General features: G+C 46.7%; 1 protein-coding gene across 1 annotated transcript in view; it reads right to left on the bottom strand.

Annotated features, from left to right (window-relative positions):
• RTN1 (reticulon 1) overlaps positions 1-22,832 on the bottom strand; it is a 283,915-nt gene that overhangs the window by 126,252 nt on the left and 134,831 nt on the right. Inside the window, exon 3 of the mRNA XM_068254434.1 lies at positions 15,138-15,908. Coding sequence (XP_068110535.1) covers positions 15,138-15,908 — 771 coding nt within the window. The remainder of the gene's footprint in view (positions 1-15,137; positions 15,909-22,832) is intronic.

Here is a 22,832-nt window from a genome sequence, read left to right as displayed (position 1 = left end):
TTCTCTAGAACTGTTTGGTTTTTTTACAGACAGCAGACTGACTATACAGAAATACAGATTAACCGTTCTCATTCATCACTAAAAAATCGAATCTACCAACTAGAAAGTATTTTTGGACCATACCATGCACCTACATTTAGACGCCAAAAATCTGGGGAAATAAAATATAGTACTCCTGGTGCGTCCATGGTGCAGAGGTGTCTTGTGGATCTTCTCCACCCAATTATTATGTCCCTTTGTACCTCATGCCCCCCTCCGTGTGCTTCGCTGTCCCCTCCTCTGTCCTCCTCCTGTGTCATCTTCTGTCCGTTTCCTCCTCTGTCCCTCTGTGTCCCCTTCTATCCCTTGTCTGTCCCTCTGTGTCCCCTTCTATCCCTCTAGATAAAACAGAAAGGACCGGCACCGCTGTCTTGTATCAAAGCTCTTTTAATAGCACCAAAGTGGCAGCAGTGACAGACTGCTGTTTCGGTTTACACCTTTATCAAACTGCTCAAAGCTGGCTTTGAGCAGTTTGATAAAGGTGTAAACCGAAACAGCAGTCTGTCACTGCTGCCACTTTGGTGCTATTAAAAGAGCTTTGATACAAGACAGCGGTGCCGGTCCTTTCGGTTTTATCTGGACTGCACTTCCCAGGAGGCACAGGGGAGAGACCTTGGGCACGCTGCATACTCTTTTTTGGAACCGGTGCTCCCTCTCTTTTGTTTATGTCCCCTTCTATCCCTCTGCATCCCCTTCTGCACCTGTGTCCCATTCTGTCCTTTCTCTGTCCCTCTGCGTTCCCTTCTGTCCCCCGTCCCCCCCTGTCCCCTTCTGTACCTCTGTGTTCCCTTCTGTCTCTGGTCTTTCCCTCTGTGTCCTCTTCTGTCCCTTGTCTCTCACTCTGTGTCCCCTTCTGTCCCTCTGTATCCATTTAGATACTGAGCGAGTGCAGTGATTGGCCCAATGACAGAGCTGTGGTCTTGCAAGAGACCTTCGGCACCAGTAACTTTGCGGGCAGCCAAGATTGACAGGGCTGCACATCAAGCAGCAGCAGCCAGGTTGCCTCTCTTCTCCAGCTCTCTGTGGGATCCTCTTGCACAAGCTCTTTACTCTACTCACCTCTCCTCATTCATGCGCCGCCTCCTGTAATGGTGGCAGAGTGTAAAGATCGCTCATTCACTCCAGCCGTTGAGTCCCACACATGCTTCTCTTCCTCCATCATGGAGGAAAGATGCCGACCCGATGGACTTCGAAGGGTTCCGCGCCCTCCCCTGTTGCTAGGCGTGTGCGCGCCTCCTCTCCCTTATGTGCAGTGGCCGTGGGCGGTACTGCACCTTCCCTAATTTCCTGCCCAGTAAATCCCAGCAAGCCTGTCCTGGTCTGATAGCTCAACTGTCTGCTCTAACCCCCTCCTAGCCCGTCAGGTACCCTCTGTTCCCTCTGGCAAGCATCAGGCAGCAAAGTAGTCCGCCACCCTAAGGGTGACGGCCCATCAGCCCTTGGATGGTGTGCGGGTTAAGACTCGTGATGCTTAGACCCCACACCCTGGGGCTGCTCGCCCCTTGATACCAGTGATGAACAGATCCGCAAAGTTCGCAAGAACCCTGACAGCCGCCCTTTAGCCTGGTCAGCTGCCCAGTCACAATAGCAGGAGACCTCTGCAGGAATGCGACTTCTAATAGTCTGGAGATGCAGGTTCATGCGATTCGCGATCAGTGCTGTAAATTGTTGCATTTTTGACCATATCACGCACTGACTTTTTCCACCCACTTTTGAGGGAGAAAGGATGCATCTTATGGTCCAAAAAATACCATACTTCCCTGTTACCAGAATTACGATGGAGAACAAAAGTGATAATGTCTGTGCAGGGAGAGAATGAGCATGCAAGAGATTTTCCAAGCTGCCGTACATAGTGCTGATGTCACAAGCAAAATGGCAGCACCCATGTAGATGCAAAACTTCCAAACAGGATTCAACCCTTGCAGGATAAATATCCAATTTCAATGTACTGTATGTGTATGAGGTAATACAGTATAATGACCAGCACAGTGTTTCGGGCCGTGCGCCCTTTGTAAAGTGTCTCAAGTCCCGGGAACGTTGTGTTGGTTATTATGCTGTATTACCGCATACACACTTAATAAACTGAAATTGGATATTTATCCTGCAAGGGTCGGGTCCTGTTTGACACCACTGTATCACATTTGTAGTATTGTCTTGCACTCACTAAAGGATCAAATCCATTGGGCTTGATTCACAAAAGGGTGCTAAGTGTTAGCATGCCAGTGAAAAGTTACTTAGCATGTGCTAACATGCTTTGCACATGCTAACTAGGGTGCTAAGTAGTTAGCACATGCAAACTACTTAGCACCGTAGTTAGCACATGCAAACTACTTAGCACCCTAGTTAGCATGTGCAAACTACTTAGCACCCTATTTAGCACATGTAAACTACTTAGCACCCTAGTCAGGGCCGGATTCAGGCCAAGGCCGCCTAGGCCATGGCCTAGGGCACCACAAGAGGAAGGGCACCAAAGCAGCAGCAGACTAAACTGGTGCAGCATTTGCAAGCTTCTACATGCTGCAATGCAGGCAGGTCAGGTGAGTGCCTTATTGCGGTACTCTGCTGCTAGCCGCCTGTGCAGCAGCCACCTTGCTCTCTGTGCATGTTTGCATTGTGGCCAACGCCTATGGACTTGGGCAGCATTGGGGACAGAAAGGAAGAGGAAGCTTCTGCACTGGAGACGAGTGGCTGCTGCGGTGTGAAGGCAATCTGGCTACCTATACTGAAAGGTGGGGGTGGGAAAAGCAGAGATTAAGGGAGTCATCTGGCTACCTATACTGGAGGGAAAGGGGGAGGAGTAATTTGGCTACCTATACTGGGGGGGTCATCAGGCTACCTATACTAGAGGGAAGGGGGAGGGGTCATCTCGCTACCTATACTGAAGGGGGCGGCTGGTGACAGTGGCCTAGGGTGGTAAAGAGTACAAATCCGGCCCTGACCCTAGTTAGCACATGCAAACTACTTAGCACCCTAGTTAGCACGTTGCTAAGTAGTTAGTTTGCATGTGCTAACTACGGTGCTAAGTAGTTTGCATGTGCTAACTATGGAGCTAAGTTTGCATGTGCTAACTACGGTACTAAGTTTGCATGTGCTAACTACGGTGCTAAGTAGTTTGCATGTGCTAACTACTTACCACTCTAGTTAGCACGTCCAAAGCTTTTAGGCGTGCTAACTATGTTAGCACCCTTTTGTGAATCAAGCCCATAGTCTTTAAGAGGAGTGCTACAGCTTCTTCCCCTCCGTATTCAAACAGGCCACTGTGCTTATTCTGCTAAAGAAATCTTCACTTGACCCTGCTCTGCCATCCAACTACCGCCCAATCTCTCTCCTCCCTTTTGCCTCAAAAATTCTTGAATGCCTGACCCACCAACGCCTGACCAACTTCTTTAGTTCCAACTCCCTTCTCGATTCTCTGCAATCTGGTTTTCGCACAGCCCATTCTACAGAAACAGCCCTCACGAAAGTGGTCAATGTCCTTGCCCTTGCCAAAGCCGAAGTTAAGTACTCCATCCTGCTCCTCCTGGACCTCTCCTCGGCATTTGACACTGTCGACCACTCTCTCCTCCTCCTCGGCTCCTCCACTCCCTGAAGCTAATGGGCATTCAGGACCTAGCCTTAGCCTGGATCTCCTCCTACCTCTCCAAACGCTCCTTCACAACATTTTTCGATGGCTCCTCATCCACTCCTACACCCCTCTCAGTTGGTGTTGCTCAAGGTTCCGTCCTAGGACCACTACTGTTCTCACTCTATACTGCCTCAATTGGCAAAATCATCTCCTCCAGGGGTTTCAATTACCACCTGTATGCCGATGACACCCAGATATATCTCCACACCCCAGATCTCTCCTCCTCTACCATGGACAAAGTCTCTGCCTGCCTCACATCCATTTCCTCCTGAATGGCTTTCAGGTACCTGAAGCTTAATTTGGACAAGACTGAGCTTCTAATATTCCCACCCCGCACAGCTGCACCCTCCCTGATCTGCACGTCACTATCGAAAATACTACCATCCACTCTACCTCCCAAGCCCGCTGTCTAGGCGTTACTCTGGACTCTGAACTTTCCTTTAAACCCGACATCCAAAGTATTGCCAGATCCTGCAACTTCCACCTGCGCAACATCTCCAAGATCGGCTCCTACCTGTCCCCTGACACCACTAAACTCCTTATCCACGCCCTTGTCATCTCCCGCCTAGACTACTTCAATTCTCTTTTGTCTGGCCTCCCCTCTAACCATACTTCCCCACTTCAATTGGTAATGAATGCGGCAGCCAGATTGATACATTCTTCTCACCGCAGCGCCTCTACAACTCCGCCCTACACTGGCTCCCCATCAGCTTTAAGATCAATTTCAAAATCCTGTGCTTAGCCTACAAATCAGTGCACAAGACCTGCCCGACCTACATCTCTGATCTGGTCCACAGGCACATACCAGCCCACCCCCTCAGATCCTCCAATGACCTGCGCCTAGTCGCACCACGCATAACTCACATGCACGATTGCAGGACTTCACCAGGGCTGCCCCTACTCTCTGGAACCCGCTCCCACCAGCCGTCAGACTCGCCCCCACCTTTAATACCTTCAAACAAGCTCTCAAGACTCACCTCTTCATGCTCGCATACCCCCCTACACCAGCACCATAATATGTTCTGTTAGACACCCTCTCAACAGATGCACCTATTGTCTCCACCCCCACCCTTTAGATTGTAAGCCTCTGGCAGGGCCCTCCTCCCTAGTGTTTCCAGCTTGATTATGCAATCTTACTGACAATCACCCCTCTTGTGGACTAGAACAGTCTCTATTTTGACCTATGACACTGTATTGTTAGCAAATCATTTGCATAATCTTGTTTTGTTGTGAGTTTCCGTATGTTCTACTTTGTATGTTACCCATTTATCTATTGTGCAGCACTGCGTAATATGTTTGCGCTTTATACAGTAAATACAATAAATAATAATAATAATACAGCTGAAAAAGAGGGTGTGAGGATCCGCGTGGCTGCCTGCGCAGGCAGGCAGCCTTTTGACCACTGTTCAGGTCTGCAGGTCTTTGGAAGAGAGACCTTTTGTCAGTTGTGCAGCTTGCTGCTGAGGAATTTGCATACGTTTGTCATGCAGATTGCCTAGCCACATCCCTTGTGGGCTTGCTCTATAAAGAGCTATGTTTCCCACAGTAAGTTGCAGGTCATAAGAGTTAGTCCTGTGGAACACTCGCCTGGAGTGTCAGCCTTGCTCTTTGTTTGAAGATTAGCCTAGAGTAATTCCTGGGACTGCACTAGGCAGGTTTCCCTAGTGCAGTTAGGATTGCATTATTTGTATTGCCTGTTCTGTCTGTCTGTGGGGTGCTAACCAGAGCAGCGGTTGTTACTGGTAGGCCCCTCTGTTCTGTTGTTGCCTTACTTGGATCGCACTCGCTCTGACGGAAAGAGCAGTGGATCGTATCTCTTGCGTATTCCTGTTTCCGTGTATCTGTCTTGTCTGCTACGAACGCTTGCTGGAGGCTCGGTGAGGTAACCGTTAAGCAAGCGCTCGCGTCCTCTGTTTTATGTTTGTCTGTCGGTGGTTAGTTAGGCGTGCTTGTCCCTGTTGTGCTTATCACGCGGGGTCCGCGCATAAACACGTGCACTGTTGCGAATGAGTGCGGTGTTCGCGTTTAGTTAGCGTTTGTTATTTTCCTTATCTCCTCATTGTATGATTTGCTGTGCCTTTGCTACTCTCGTGCTCTGCCTTGCTGTAGCCTTGTGTCACCTCTGGCAATCGCCTCTCCTGCGATTGCGTTCCTACTTCATATCTGCTGTTGTGTATGCACCGTCGCGGGTTGGCGACTAGTTTGGTGCATACACATACAATCTGTCCCTTTGCTCAATCTCTTTCAGGGCTATCTTGCCCTGCGTTTCTTCCCTTCGTGCAATTCCTGTCTGGCGAGTGTGACAGGGCAGAGGAGCTGTTCCTCTGCACTCCACAGCTCCCCCTGTCGACAGGAATTTCCCTCTACAGGTGCATTGCACTTTTTGCTGGGTTCCCGCAAATTATACGTTTGTGGAGGATTTCCGCAGTGTCAGCGCACGTCTTGTGCGCTGATCACGGAGAGAATTCCACAATCGTTACAGAGGGATAATGCCCTCTATGCAGTATTCAACAAGGAAAAGAGTGGCACATCCAAAGTCAATGTTTATTGGTTCCATGGAAATTAATATGGCCAATGTTTCTGAGCCACGTAGGAACCCTTTATCAAGGCAATGTTTGCTCGGAAGCAAAGATCTGTCTGCTGCTGATCCCAGACAAGACACATCGCTCTCTGCAAGTGTCTGAGGAACCAGACTCCCACTTCCTCTGCAGGAGGTTTTTTTGCACAGCAGCAGACAGATCTTTGCCTCCGAGCAAACACTGCCTTGATAAAGGGGTCCTATGTGGCTCCGAAATGTTGGCCATATTCTTTTGCATGGAACCAATAAAGATTAACTTTGGATGAGCCAGCTCTTCTCTGTGTTGCACCACTGTATAACTATTGCACACCTCCCAACTTTTTGAGATGAGAAAGAGGGACACTTAAGCCACACCCCTGCCACACCCCTGATCACGCCCCTAGTCACGCATACCATAAAGATTTCATATGAAAAAACATATAGTTTTATAATTCAAACCGCACTGGTCCTTTCTATCCTGGTTCATTTTCCTTCATATTAACATTTTACAATTAGTAATATATCAATTTAAAGGATGGGAATAAAGTTGGGAGCTATACTATTGTGATGGACCTCTCATCCAAGTAGGACTCCCCGCACTGCATGGTCACAGCCCCAAGGCCGGCAGACTTCTAACTGCACATAAAAGAGATGCAAATAGTGTTGTATTTTTCTAGATTATAATCCTCTAGATTGTAAACTTGCAAGGGCAGGGACCTCCTCTTACTGTTTCCTATTTTGCTGTAAGTTGCCATATGAACATGTACCAATTTTAGTTCTATCTCAAACCAATTACCTATGTATGTGTTTGTACTTGTATTGCTGGATGTCATGATTTTAGTGTCTTGAACGTCTCACGTATGTATGTTTGCACTGTGTACAGCGCTACGGAAGATGCTAGCGCTAAATAAATAAAACATAATAATAATATTTGTTTTTAATTTGTATTGGGGACAGCTTTGCTGTAAGGCCGGTTTTACACCTGGCCTGTGCATTTGGGGTGTGATGCCCCGCCCCCGTCGCATTGCACAAAATGTCAATCATATGACTCTTCGGCATAGTGTGCTGACAGGGTCCTATGCATCGCGTCGCCCACCCCCCCCCCCCCTCTCTGTATGGCTTCATCTGCAAGACATTATCTCATGACGCTCATCCTCTACAGCATAAACACAACAAGGCCAGCTAAACTTAGCACAGTATTGATCACATCGCTACGGCGACGACCATTCCGCTCTGAACGCTTCAGCTGCTGGTATCGGCTTTCAAACGCTCTTTATTCACTTCAAAGTTCTTCCACTTACAGTAAACCCAGATATAAACTAACAGTATGACAAACGACAACTAGATAGAAAGCAAAACACTCTCCTAATGCAATCTGCACTAATTAAATACAAGTATGTATCATACAGCGCTATGAAGGGGTATGCGCACTGCAGTAAATGATATTAATGACTTTGACACAGGAGACGGCTCAACGGCAGCAATATTATACGCTCTACTTCCAATGGTCAGTATAGGATGGACCTAGGAAGATTTATTAGTTAATTAAAGTAGAATTCCAGGAACATATTTCATTTCCCACCCTTATCCCATTCCAGCTTTAAGGGACGGTTTTACACCTGGCCTGTGCGTTTGCGTAGCGATGCCCCAACCCTGTCGCATCTCACTGCAGCGCACAAAATGTCAATCACACGACCCTGCGGCAGAGTGCGCCGGCATAGTCATATGTATGGCTCCCACCTCCCCCTCCCACCCACTGACACACTTCCTGCCAGGGCTGTGGAGTCGGTATAAAAATCTCCAACTCTGACTTCTCACTTTTTGAAACCACAGACTCCGACTCCAGGTACCCAAAATGGCTCCGACTCCTCGACTCCGACGCCTTAGTCTAATACTTACCAGGGCTGTGGATTTGGTACAAAAATCATCCGACTCCCGATTCCTCAGCTTATTAAACCACCGACTCCAACTCTGACTCCAGGTACCCAAAATTGCTCTGACTCCTTGACTCCGATTCCACAGCCCTGCTCCCTGCTGGACAAGAAGTACGTCAGTCATTACACGCACGCACACCGCACCGCTGCCACCAACATGTTTAAAATTCCTGCGTCGCCCATTGACTTACATTACTTCCACTGCTGCAACGTGCTGTTGACTTTGGGGCAGCTTGGCATCGGATCAGGCACTTCCGATGCAACGCAATGCCGTTAGTGTGCTAGGTCCCATTGCTGTTGCGTTACCCGTGGAAAGCGCGTTATTGTGCGGTAAAACGGTAATGCAACACAGTTTTCCAAAGCAAGTGTAAAAGGGGTCTAAAAGATAAGATAATGTACTTCTAGATATATTAAATCAGCTCTAAACTGCACCTTAAAGAGAACCTGAACTGAAAATATAAAAAGTCAAAATAACCATACACAGGTTATACTTACCTTCTGTGTAGTCTACTCCTCAATCTCTTTCTCCTCTCCTGTGTCCCATTTGTTCACTGTGATCAATGGAATTCTCCGTCCTCCATTTTAAATATGGCCATTACCCCCTAACAGCTTCCTGGTCAGCACACTGTTAAACTGTAATATCACCCCCTTGAGCCATAGGGAAACATGGACATTACCTTGCACATTTAGTTGTAACTGACAGCTGCTGATATATAACTGACAGCAACTGGTATATTTCAGTTCTGACAAAATCTAGTCAGAACTGGAAGGGATCACTGTAAGAAGAAAACGATGAGCTTCTGAGAGAAACTGATGGTGAGGTAAGTATGTAATATTCATTTGCAGCTACATCATGTGTTTATTTTAAATAATTTTACTCGCTTCAGGTTCCCTTTAAGCAATAATGCAGTTATAATGCTTCACTGATTTTATTAGCCTGAAGAGATTAGAGGATGCTGGCTGCCTTTTGCTAACGAAGTTGTGCTGTTGCTGTGATACAAGAGCTCATGCATGACGCGGTTTTTTTTACTGTGAATCGCCTCTAGTGGAAACAAGCCCTAACTGTATAGCAGTTGCTCAGTCCAACTGCCAAAATAGTGTCTAAGGGCCCATTCACACTTTAGTGATTAGCGGGTGATTTCCACTAATCGCTAAAGCGCTTTTTAAAGTGCTAGTGCTATTTTACCCTATGGCAGTGTTTTCACTGCCGCGATTGGCACCGATCGCGGGCGTTTTGTGATTCGCAATAATTGCAAAATAAGTTACGTGCAGATTTTTTTCTGCGATTCTGAAGCGATCGCGGTACAGTGCTTAATAAAGCGCTGACCGTGGTTGCTCTGAATTGCGGAAGTGTCCAGTGATTTTTACCACGCTAACTGTGATAAAATCACTTGCGCAAAACAGCACTAGCGTTTTGTGCTTTTAGATGTGAATGGTGCCTCAATGAGTAGACGGGCTAGCCAACATCTTTGTATAGATTCCTTTCAGATTTTTACTGCCTAGTGTAAGTGGCAGTGACATAGGAAAAAAGTGATTTATACTGCATTTTATTTTACTCTGAGAAAAATGTACTTCTTGTAAGTATGTGTACTCAAATTTTTAGGGGGAGAGTGATTCTTTAACTAGATATTGCACCACGTGCCGTATATCTACGTCCTGACAGACTTCATCTGAAGTCCCGGGTACGTAGAAATTAATCTCCTGCCATGATCACCTGCTGCACGTGCCACTGCGCATTCCCGCGTGCATGTTCTTGTCGCCGCCCGTTACTACGCTAATTAGTGAATAGGAACACAGTTCCCATTCACCAATCTAAGTGCCTCTGATCAATAATCACCTGCATCAATGTAGACGCCGGTGGGCATTGACAAAAGAAAGTAAAACATACATGCATCACTTCCTCTGTGTACACAGGAGGAATAAACTGGGGGGGGGGGGGGGACATCTAGTTGCCAAATAATAAATGACACCTTAATACATTAAATTCAATAAAAATACAAAAATCCACCATTAAAATTAACCCCTTACCTCCCCCACAATCCCATAGTTACCAAAAAAAACCCATTTGTATATAAAAGTACAGCAAGAAAATACAAAAAAAAATACAGTTACCTTAGGGACTCAACTTTTTTTAATATGTATGTAATGAGGGTAAATTACTGTTATTTAAGGGCTTGTAATTAGTGACAGATGGAAAAATATTGTCACCATACACTGTGATAGGGACATAATTTAAACGTTGTAATAACCTGGACAGATGGGGAAATTAAATGTGTGGCTTTTATCCACAGTAGCACATTTTATTGTAAAATTATAATGGCTGAAAACTAATAATTAATTTTTTTCCATTTTTTGTTATTATTCCCATTAAAATTCAGTTAGAATAAAATAATTCTTATCAAAATGAACCACCCAAAGAAAGCCTAATTGGTGGCAGAAAAACAAGATATAAATCATTTTGTTGTAATAAGTAGTGATAAAGTTGTTGGCAAATGAAAGGGAGAAGCGCTGAACTGTGAAAATTGCTCTGGTCTATAAGGGGAAAAACCCCTCAGTGAGTAACTAGTTAAAAGTGACTCTTTTCTCGTCTTCATCACCAGCTAATCAAGGTGCTTCTACACAGACAGAATCTGAGTGTCTACACAGATCTAGGAAAACACTTGTGCCCGGAGGGGACTTTAGAAATGATCATGTCACAGGAGACAGAGGACAGCGGTGTCTGTTACTAATGAGTTCTTTATTGTGTACGTCTTGCTGCAGGTCCTTCTCTTGTGGTGTTTATGCGATGTGATGGGGTCAGGATGGCAGCTGAGAAATGCGCCTGTAGCTGTGAGCTGTTAGAAAATGATAAACAGCGCTGTGCATCCGCTGCATGAAAGATCCAGTTACTGTATGGCTTCATCTGCAAGACATTATCTCACGTCGCTCATCCTCTACAGCATAAACACAACAAGGCCAGCTAAACTTAGCACAGTATCGATCACAGCTCTACGGCGGCGACCATTCCGCTCTGCACGCTTCAGCTGCTGGTATCGACTTCCAAACATTCTCTATTCACTTCAAGTCTCTTCCACTAACAATGGAACCAGATGTAAACAAACAGTATGACAAACAACAACTAAAAGAGTTAAGATAGCCATACATCTAGCGATAATGGGCAGAGAGACAAATCTCTCTCTAATCGAATCTGATTAGAGTGAGGTCTATCAGCTGCCCACACACCGCGGAAATATTCCTGACCAGTTTCATGCTGAAATTGTTCTGGAATCGGCCTTGTGGCGCCACATCCACCGCCTCACCGGCCCGCCGTTTTCCCCCTAATGGTAAATGTGTCCCCTGGTGCTCCCTATACATTTCCTGTCCGCTGTTTCGGGCTTCCTCCGCCGTCCATACACGCACCCCATGAGATTGCCTAGTAAACAGGGGGGACAGCGTGGGGGGTTTCGTAGCGTTCGTCGGTTTCTCGCTGTTACCACTGTGCACCAGATCATGCATGTTGGCCCTATATCTTGCAGCATGTCCAACTGATTAATGCAACCAATCTGGGCCCGAAATTGGTCGCACTGTCGGTCGGGCATGCACTTGGCGGCATCGACTTTCATCCGATTACCATGATCAAATCGGATGGTCGATCAGCCGCCAAGTCGCCTGATGTAACCAAGGATTGAACTTCATTCCAATCAGTAGCTCATACCCCCTTTCCCATGAGAATTTTTTTACCTTTTCTCAAACGGATGATCAGGAGGCTCTGAAAGGCTGATATTGTGGTGAAACCCCTCCCACAGTGTGATGTCAGCACCTGTGGGAGCTTTGTTGCATTGTGGGAAATAACAGCTGTTTCCAACTGCCAAAAAAAGCAGCATCTCCTTCCACAGACATCACCTGCCAGCAGTAAAGATGTTGCCATGTGATAAATGTCAGAATGTAAATCAGGGAGAGGAAAGATTTTACAACGGGAAACACTGACTAAATAATCCTATATAATAAAACCGCTGCACATATGCAGCACGGACAGCCGTTGGGACAGAAGGACGGGGCCAGGGAGCGGGGCGGCCGTGTGTGCGGCTGGACGGGTGCGTGCGCACTGACATGCGGCGGTGTGACAGACCTAGAGCCTATTTTTAAACGAGCTTAGGTCAACTAGTTTATAAGTAATTATTGTAAAAATTAAGCACATTTTGTTCATTATGTTCTTTTCCCTGCAGTTCCTCTTCAAGTGAAGCAAAACACTTCCCTAACCCAATCTGCACAAATGAAATATGTGAGTATCATACAGCGCTATGAAGGGGTATGCGCACTGCAGTAACTGATATTAATGACTTAGACACAGGCGACGGCTCAACAGCGGCAATATTATACGCTTTAACTCTAACGGTCAGTATAAGATGGACCCATAACGATTTATTAGTTAATTAAAGTAGAATTCCAGGAATATATTTCAGTTCCCATCCTTACCCCACCCCTTGGTACTTCACATTACTTGCAGTGATATAGCAGCGTTAGGTTTATTATCTGTGGCTGGAAAGCATAATGGCTGCCAGTGTCTCCTCTTCAGTCTGACCCACCACAGACAGACGAGACTCCTCCCAGTCTCATAAGGTGAGGAATGTACTCGTGAGTGGCAGTCTAGGACACACCTACTTCCCATAGTGCAGGGAAGGGTGAGTAGCAGTCCAGGCTCTGCCCCTCTTTCATAAACTCCACACAGGATGGGTCAGCAGTACTGTAGACCATGCCCCCTAATAAGTCACTCTCAATAAAACCTGATATAAGCAAACAGTATGAGAAAAGTCAACTAAACGATTAAGTAAGACAAAACACTCTCCTAACCCAATCTGCACATAAAGAAGTATTTGTGTATCACACAGCGCTATGAAGATGTATGCACACTGCAGTAAACGATATTAATGACTTTGACACGGGAAATGGTTCAACAGCAGCAATATTATACACTTTACTTCTTAAGGTCAGCAAAGGATGGACCCATAAAGATTTATTAGTTAATTAAAGTAGAATTCCTGGAATATATTTCAGTTCCCATCCTTACCCCACCCCTTGGTATTTCACATTACTTGCAGTGATTAGTTTAAAAAAATCAGCACTGATATAGCAGCTTTGTGTTCATCTGTGGTTGGCAATCATGATGGCTGTCAGTGTCTCCTCTTCTGTCTGACCCACCATAGACAGACGAGACTCCTCCCAGTCTCATAAGGTGAGGATTGTACTGGTGAGTGGCAGTCTAGGACACACCTACTTCCCATAGGCCTTTGTGCAAGGAAGGGTGAGTAGCAGTCCAGGCTATGCCCCCCCCCCCCCCTTTGATAAAGTCCACACAGGATGGTTCAGCAGCAGTGTAGACCATGCCCCCTAATAAGTCACTATATTGGGGAGGGGGAGTAGCAGTCCAGGTCATGCCCGTTTTATCCCCCTTATCCCTAACCCCTAGACCCCCCCTGGTGGTGCCTAGCCCTAACCACCCCCTTGGTGGTACCTAACCCTAACCACCCCCCTGGTGGTGCCTAACCCTAACCACTGCCCCTGCATAAACACCCTTTTACACATATAAAGGATAATAATGTAATACATATTATCGTAAATAAATCATTACATATAATGACCTTTTATCGTAATTACATCACTACACATTTTTTTTATGATAATGTCACATATATCGATATAATCCACATATATCGATATCTTAGTGAAATATCGTAATAAACATACACAATATCAGACAATGAAAGTCTAGATTTAGTTTCACAAACCTCTATTTATCAATCGTAGTATATCGTTGTAGATAAAATTCCGATTTTTTGCAACGGCGCCCAAACGTGCAAAGTTGAGCGAAAAATTACAAAACCGATATTTAACATTGAAAAGATACCCGTGCCCAAATCTTTTAGCGCTAAAATATTATGGACTTAAAGGGATACTGTAGGGGGGGTCGGGGGAAAATGAGTTGAACTTACCTAAGGCTTCTAACGGTCCCCCGTAGACATCCTGTGCCCGTGCAGCCACTCACCAATGCTCCGTCCCCGCCTCCGGTTCACTTCTGGAATTTCAGACTTTAAAGTCTGAAAACCACTGCGCCTGCGTTGCCGTGTCCTCAATCCCACTGATGTCACCAGGAGCATACTGCGCAGACACAGACCATACTGGGCCTGCGCAGTATGCTCCTGGTGACATCAGCGCGAGCGAGGACACGGCAATGCAGGTGCAGTGGTTTTCAGACTTTAAAGTCTGACATTCCAGAAGTGAACCGAAGGCGGGGCCGGAGCATCGGTGAGTTGCTGCGCAGGCACAGGACGTCTGCGGGGGACCATTAGAAGCCCCGGGTAAGTTCAACTCATTTCCCCCCGACCCCCCTACAGTGTCCCTTTAATGCAAACCCGTGAGGACCACAGGAGAACAAAAATGAAGAGGGAAGCCTCTGGATCTTCTTGAGACCATCAATGGACCCTCTGGAAGTTCACTGACAAGCTGCAGTCTGTGAACAAGTGTGGTCGCACTGCAGAAGTGCAGGACTCCTTGCTCAGTAGCACGGAAAAAGTTGAGCCAGATCGGCAGCGCAGCTGTGCTCATTCCACGTGCACCACCTGACAAAGCCCTTGTCAAGCAGATCCCATCACTGGATAGGTGGAGGCAAGGAGGACGGGTCCCCTGTACAGTGCTGCGCTAGATCGTAGTGCTGTACAAATGTGAATAGCAGTTGTTGTTTTTTAACAGCTTGCCAGCTCAAATCAAGGCTGGCAGGCTGATCATGGATCCCCGCTCTGTATCTCGGCAGAGAGAATGCGCATGCATTCTCTGCTAATCCCCGCCTCCAGGCAGCCCAAGGAGAGCCACTCCGCGGCTGCAAATTGGCGTTAGGCAGCTTCTGTATCCCTCTCAATTCAGGTTCCCTTTAAGAAATTTAGTCCAATTTGTTTGACTGGAGGTACAGTTTACATACTATACAGCATATTTGTGTAATGGGGATTACCTTTCTTCTTGCTCAGCAGTGCTGTGGATGGTGCCCTCTCTGCCACCACTGGCTTCCCGAAGATCCTGCTCGTACTGATAGGTGCTTCCGCTGCTCTCCTGTGGTGTAGCGTTTCATCTCTCTTGATCATCAGAAGATCTGCTCTTCCTTCAGCCGAATAGCAGCTCTTGATGTAGGCAGCCGACTCCGCAAGGTTCTCCATGTTGAGCTTCCTCTCTGTAGAGTTACAAGAGTCGAAGTCTGAGCCATCGAAGCTTTGCGTTCTCGAGCCATTCTCTTCTTCGATAATGTCCATCATGGGTCTCATCATGGGGGAGTCTTGGTCTCTCTTGGGGCTTTCCTCAGAGGCTGAGGAGCCATCGCAGGACTCGATAATGAGCTCACTGTCCAGTTCGGCCTCGCGCTCCTCCCTCAGTATACTATACTGTATGGACGGGGAAGCAGGTGACGGCGGCGGCCCACTAAACGTCATGTAAGCAGATTGCATTGCCTCTTCTCCTGCCAGTTGGTCTTCAGAAACAAGTTCTATTTCCGAGTCTCCAGATTCCGTGCTTGAAGCTTCGTTATCTCCTGAAGAAGGGACAGCTGGTCGCCCAGACACGCTCTTATTATCCCGTTTTCCCGAATAGACGCTTTGAGCTTTCTGTTCTTCGGCAGTTTCGTAGCAGAAGCCTTTCGTGCCGTCTTTAGCTTTCATGGCGCTGATAAGTTCATCTTCAGATATCCGGAATTTACTCTGTTTATCGGAGCCAGATGGTTCTGTGTATCCATCTGGAGGCAAACAAAAACAAAACGAGAATAGTCAGAAAATAAAGAAATAAACAGCTCTTTTGAGACTTACACAACAAGCGTGAACTACAAGTCATTAGCGGTTTACAAGGAACGCAAAGCGATCAGGTAAAATCTCATCTCTCGCCAGCTGATGTCTGATGGAACATTGTTACAGCAAACCTGAAGTGAAAATAAAATGATGAGCTAAGCAGTTGTAATTCTTCTCTTAATCCTAAATAAGAGTTTCCTGGAATCCCATAGTCTTATTTAGCACTGTTCACAGTGCCCACGTTCCGTTACATTGTAACGCAAGACGTCAAGACATTGTACTGCATGCAGTACTTTATACGCGGCTAAGCCGCGTTAGACTGCTTGCACATGCTCAGTAATGTTGGGGAGGAGGGGAGAGCAGCCAGGCACATAGCTAATTAATATTCACTGCACTTTGTGACGTGTGCAGTGTTTACTTCCTGGAGCGGCCGCTCTGTGCGGCGATTGGCTGGCGGGACCACGTGATGCCGCATGTGTCCAAGAGTACGCATCACGGACGCCAGAGTGAGCTGCACAACGCGGCTCGCTCTGACATCCACATCCAACACCACCAGGCGGTGCGTTAGGGGCACGTTATGCGACCATAACGTCCCCTAAAACGCAATGTCCTGGTGGGAAAGTAGCCTAACAGAAAAAAACATGTCCTTATTACAGCTCATAGAGCTCCTTCGGAGTCGCTGCTTTTTAGTTACTTCCTGGTTTGCTGGGAGCACAGAAAAGGTTAAACTCCTGTGTTTACGTATTAGCTCTCAACTTGGCAGACAGCTGGGAGCTCAAATTACACTAATTCAGGCCTGGGCAAACTTTGCATTCTGCGGACCGCAGGTCGCATTCCTAGCATGCCTGGCCTCCTCCTCTCTCCCCCTCCCTCCCTGCAGAGTCGTAAGCGGGCGATTAGCGGGGGTTAACTGACCTACATAGCACTTCAGTAACAGGCCATCACGTGACATGGGTCACATGACACACCAGCGTACCACACGCCAGCAGCCGGCGTGTAATACGCTGGCGTGTCATGTGACGCATGTCTCCCATACAGACAAATCTTGAACACTTGAACTTGTTATCTATTCCCTGCACTCAGATGTGTTTTCTGAGCCCCACAGAGTTTTACAACCACTAATTAGTTGTCAGTGAAAGTAAAGGTGCGTACACACATAGGATTAAACTCAGCCAAGGCAACCACTAAAGACTGCCTCTGTTGAGAATCTGGTGCCTGTAATGCGGACCCTGCTCCTCCCTGAGGGGGTCCACGAGAGATCCAGGATGCCGGATCATCTTGGCCAAACGCTGCCTGGCACTATTGTTCCTCCTCCTTATTCCTCCCCCTCCATCGTGCGATGCTTCTCGTTCCTCCGCCCCTCTCCATAGTAACAGAACACATCACTAGCCTAGAAGCTAGGGACATGTCTGTACAGCATCAGCCACAAACTGTCACCTGAGTGATTGAGGCCCGATCCCTGCCAGGCAACAGAAACTGCGTTTGTGTGCCTAGCTTTATGGTGTGTACACACATCCATTTTTGATTGGTCAATTTTACTACCTCTAGGTAGTATGAGGGCTAACAAATTTTGAATACTATAAACATATTGCGTAAATCCTCATGCTACATGGAAGATAGTAAAATTGGCCAATCAAAACTGGATGTGTTTATGCACCCTTATACTACAGTCTAAATGCAGAGAAAGTGTCATTTACAGCCCTTGATACTTAACCCTTACCGGTAATTCATTTTTTCTCCTATGTTTTCTCCTAGGAGATAATTTCATTGTTTCCTGTTTAACGAACCACTGTAAGTACCAGTGGTCTCTACCCCCTTAAAGGGATCCTGAGCACTTGTTAAAATGAAATAGTGACTTACCTGTGGCATCCTCCAGCCCACCCTAGGTTGCGAGGTCTCCCTGTGTCCTCCTGGCTCCTCTCCCGGTCCCACTGGTGGCTCCATTATGGGACTGCTTCGGCCTGAAGTCAACAGGCCTGCTTCTCGCTTTGGTGATATGGGTAATTACACCGGCTACTAGTCATCACGCCGACCAGGGTGAGAGTCCTGCGCATGCGTTATTCTCTAATACTGAACCGCGCATGCGCAGGACTCTCAGGCCGGCGTGATGACGCGTAGTCTGCCGGCGTAATTACGCATATCGGCAAAGCGAGAAGCAGGCCTGACAACTTCAGGACGAAGTAGTCCCATAATGAAGCTGCCAGCCGGGACCGGGAAAGGAGCCAGGACGACGCCGGGGGACCTTGCGTTCTACGGTGGGCTGAAGGACGCCCCAGGTAAGTCACTATTTCATTTTTAACGAGTGCTCGGGGTCCCTTTAAGGACCAAAGACTGCTGGTATCAGAAACGGTGGAATACCGATGAATCGCACATATCTGCTGTAACCGCCGTCCACCCCACACATCGGGAACCACAGGCCACCCACTCTATGATGGCAGAGTTCCTGTGAGCCTGTCAGAAGCCGATTTCACTGACTCCTAACCGTGTCTATCAATCTAAGCCAATGGGAGGTGCTTACATTGATAGACAGGGTGAGAAGCTGATGAATTTGGCTCCTGACCCGCTCACAGGGCTCTGCAGTTATAGAGACGGCAGAGCGAGTGAGCTGCAGCAGCAAAATAGCGGCGAGAACGGCGGGAGTGATGAGAGCGGCGAGAACGAATGGCATTGGTGAATTGAAATCTACGCCTTGCCTGCCACAGCAACATGAAAACAGGGCATAGATTTCAAACTTTTGCAAAAAATAGGTTAAAAAGTACTGTCAAAATTATGTATATATATATATATATATATATATATATATATATATATATATATATATATTACACACACACACACACACACACACACACACACACACACACACACACACACACACACACACACAGTGGCTTGCAAAAGTATTCAGCCCCCTTGAAGTTTTCCACATTTTGTCACATTACTGCCACAAACATGAATCAATTTTATTGGAATTCCACATGAAAGACCAACACAAAGTGGTGTACACATGAGAAGTGGAACGAAAATCATACATGATTCCAAATTTTTTTTACAAATCAATAAGTGCAAAGTGGTGTGTGCGTAATTATTCAGCCATCTTTGGTCTGAGTGCAGTCAGTTGCCCATAGACATTGCCTGATGAGTTCTAATAGCTAAATAGAGTGTACCTGTGTGTAATCTATTGTCAGTACAAATACAGTTGTTCTGTGACGACCTCAGAGATTGTGTAAGAGAATATTGGGAGCAACAACTTCATGAAGTCCAAAGAACACACCAGACAGGTCAGGGATAAAGTTATTGAGAAATGTAAAGCAAGGGATTTCCAAAGCCTTGAACATTCCACGGAGCACTGTTCAAGCGATCATTCAGAAATGGAAGGAGTATGGCACAACTGTAAACCTACCAAGACAAGGCCGTCCATCTAAACTCAAAGGCCAAGCAAGGAGAGCGCTGATCATAAATGCAGTCAAGAGGCCTATGGTGACTCTGGACGAGCTGCAGAGATCTACAGCTCAGGTGGGGGAATCTGTCCATAGGACAACTATTAGTCATGCACTGCACAAAACTGGCCTTTATGGAAGAGTGGCAAGAAGAAAGCCATTGTTAACAGAAAAGCATAAGAAGTCCCGTTTGCAGTTTGCCACAAGCCATTTGGGGGACACAGCAAACGTGGAAGAAGGTGCTCTGGTCAGATGAGACCAAAACGGAACTTTTTGGCCAAAAGGCAAAATGCTATGTGTGGCAGAAAACTAACACTGCACATCACTCTGAACACACCATCCCCACTGTCAAATATGGTGGTGGCAGTATCATACTCTGGGGGTGCTTCTCTTCAGCAGGCAAAGGGAAGCTGGTCAGAGTTGATGGGAAGATGGATGGAGCCAAATACAGGGCAGTCTTGGAAGAAAACCTCTTGGAGTCTGCAAAAGACTTGAGACTGGGGCAGAGGTTCACCTTTCAGCAGGACAACGACCCTTAACATAAAGCCAGGGCATCAATGGAATGGTTTAAAACAAAACATATCCATGTGTTTAGAATGGCCCAGTCAATGTCCAGATCTAAATCCAATCGAAAATCTGTGGCAAGATCTGAAAACTGCTGTTCACAAACGCTGTCCATCTAATCTGACTGAGCTGGAGTGGTTTTGCAAAGAAGAATGGGCAAGGATTTCAGTCTCTAGATGTGCAAAGCTGGTAGAGTTATACCCTACAAAGACTGGCAGCTGTAATTGCAGCAAAAGGTGGTTCTACAAAGTATTGACTCAGGGGGCCGAATAATTACGCACACCCCACTTTGCAGTTATTTATTTGTAAAAAATGTTTGGAATCATGTATGATTGCCGTTCCACTTCTCACATGTACACCACTTTGTGTTGGTCTTTCATGTGTAATTCCAATAAAATTGATTCATGTTTGTGGCAGTAGTGTGACAAAATGTGGAAAACTTCAAGGGGGCAGAATACTTTTGCAAGCCACTGTATATATATATATATATATATATATATATATATATATATATATATATATATATATGTGTGTATATATATATATATATATATATATATATATATATATATATATAATGTAAAATTACAACCTAGGACAAAATGTAGAAGAAAAAGGGCGAGTTGGACGGGCGAGCGAGTTGGGCGGGTGCGGGTGAGCAAGGTTGGCGGGTGCGTCGGGCGCGCCAGGCACATGCGCACTGGCGGCGGCGGCCGTAGACCTAGAGCCCGTTTTTAAACGGGCTGGGTCTACTAGTCTTATCAATAAAATGCCTTTTAAAGGAAACCTTAACTGAAAAGACGTACAAGAGTTTCACTTACCTGGGGCTTCAACCAGCCCCTCCGCAGCCGTCCTGTGCCCACAGTGTGCCAAACCGATCCTCCATTCCCCCGCCGTGGCTCAGTTTTGTGGTCCACTGCACCTGCGCTGCCCTGGCCGCGTGCATCCTCGTATGAGTTCACGTCGGCAAATGCATTCTGCGCAGGCACAGTAAGAGGTTCTCTACTACTGTGTCTGCGCAGGATGCGTTCGCCGCCGTGAACGCGTACGAGGATGAGTGGAACTCCGACTGATCAGTTGGCAGAAACGATACTGAGCTGCGGAGGGAGAATGGAGGATCGGTTTGGCACGCCGCAGGCACAGGATGGCTGCAGGGGACTGGTTGAAGCCCCAGGTAAGTGAAACTCTTGTACATCTTTTCAGTTAAGGTTCCGTTAAAAGAGGAACTGTAACCAAGGACTGAACTTCATCCCAGTCAGTAGCTGATACCCCCTTTCCAATGAGAAATCTTTACCTTTTCACAAATAGATCATCAGAGACGTCTGTATGGCTGATATTGTGGTGAAACCCCTCCCACAGTGTGATGTCAGGACCTGGGTCCTGACATCACACTGTGGGAGCCTAGTTGCAGTGTGGGAAATAACAGCTGTTTCCAACTGCCAAGCAACCAGTATCTCTCTTTGTGCATTTGTATATCTATAGAAAAAAAAAACCTTTTATCCTATCGCATTGTTAGGGGGTGTAGTTATAGATATGGCAGTTGGTGCTGTCTGTTTTTTTTCATGCCTGCTAGTAGTAAAGATGATCGCCTGCAGGCTGACTGTGGATCAAACAACAGGTTACAAATTACATGGCGAATATCAAACATTTCTTGATCACTCTTCTAATTTTTAGCTTCTCACTTTGCAATATATTGATTTATTTTTTCCCCTTTTCCCTAAAGTTCCTCTTTAACCACATAAGGACTGCATGCATTTTGAATGATCTGTGCTGCGTGGGCTCTTCAGCCAACAGCACAGATTGTGTGGCAGGCAGGGCGATCAGACTTCCCCCCTTTTTTTCCCCACTAGGGGGATGTCCTGCTGGGGGGGTCTGATTGCCACTGCCTGTTTGTGTGTAGCAGGGGGGGGGGGGGTTCCTCAAAGCCCCCCTCTGCAGCGCTATTCTGCCCTCTCCTTCCCTCCCCTCCTCTCTCTGGGCAGCACAGGGCGGCGATCCATCCTGTACCGCCTCTGATAGGTTTCAGCCTATCAGATGCCGGCGATCCCCGGCCAGTCAGAGGCCGGAGATCGCCGATCTCCTTTACGGCGCTGCTGTGACAGCAGCGCCGTGCAACGTAAACCCTGGGGATTTCTTCCCCGGGTGTTTACATTTCGCCTGTGAGCCGCGATCGGAGGCTCGCAGGCTGTTCACTGAGACTCCCTCCATGAACTGACACAGAACGGCCGCTCGAATGGAAACACCACTGCGACCTGCCGACGCTTATCGGCGTTGGCTGGTTGTTAAGTGGTTAAGACCCCAGCAGGCAAAAACATACTCTTGAATAATTTTGACAGTACTTTTTCACCTACTTTTTGGTACTTTTTTCAGTTGCAGAGTTCTGAAAAGTTATTTTAAACAGAAGATAAAAAATGATCTCCTAGGAAAAAACACAGAAGAAAAAGTGCATTTGATCAGCCCATTTGCCTTTATGTTTGAAGAATAAGCATTACTTCCCTGCAGCATGAAACCTGCAATTGGATAGGGGGGAAAAGAGAAAAGAACTCAGTTGGAGATAAAATCACCCAAGCGAGTTTCTTTACGCCCTGCTGGGTGGAAAGAACAACTGGATAAGGCGACGACGCGGTCAGCTCTGCAATCGGATATGGCCCATTATGTCTGCAAGTTACATTAATACGGCTCAGTAACATAATACGGTTGTAGGCATGCTGTACGCCGGCAGCTCTGGAAGCATGTCTGGCTTTCAGGGACCTAAATGAATGATTTCCATATTTGCTTCCTGAACAGAAGCAATGCATCATGGGAAATCTTACTTACTCACATGGATCTGAATAATTCATAGATTCCTTCCGTTTCAGGCAAATTTATAAT

The sequence above is a fragment of the Hyperolius riggenbachi genome, chromosome 9 (genome assembly GCF_040937935.1).
Source record: "Hyperolius riggenbachi isolate aHypRig1 chromosome 9, aHypRig1.pri, whole genome shotgun sequence".
Taxonomy (NCBI): domain Eukaryota; kingdom Metazoa; phylum Chordata; class Amphibia; order Anura; family Hyperoliidae; genus Hyperolius; species Hyperolius riggenbachi.
The sequence above is the reverse complement of the archived record's forward strand: the minus strand, read 5'-3'. Positions and strand labels throughout refer to the sequence as shown.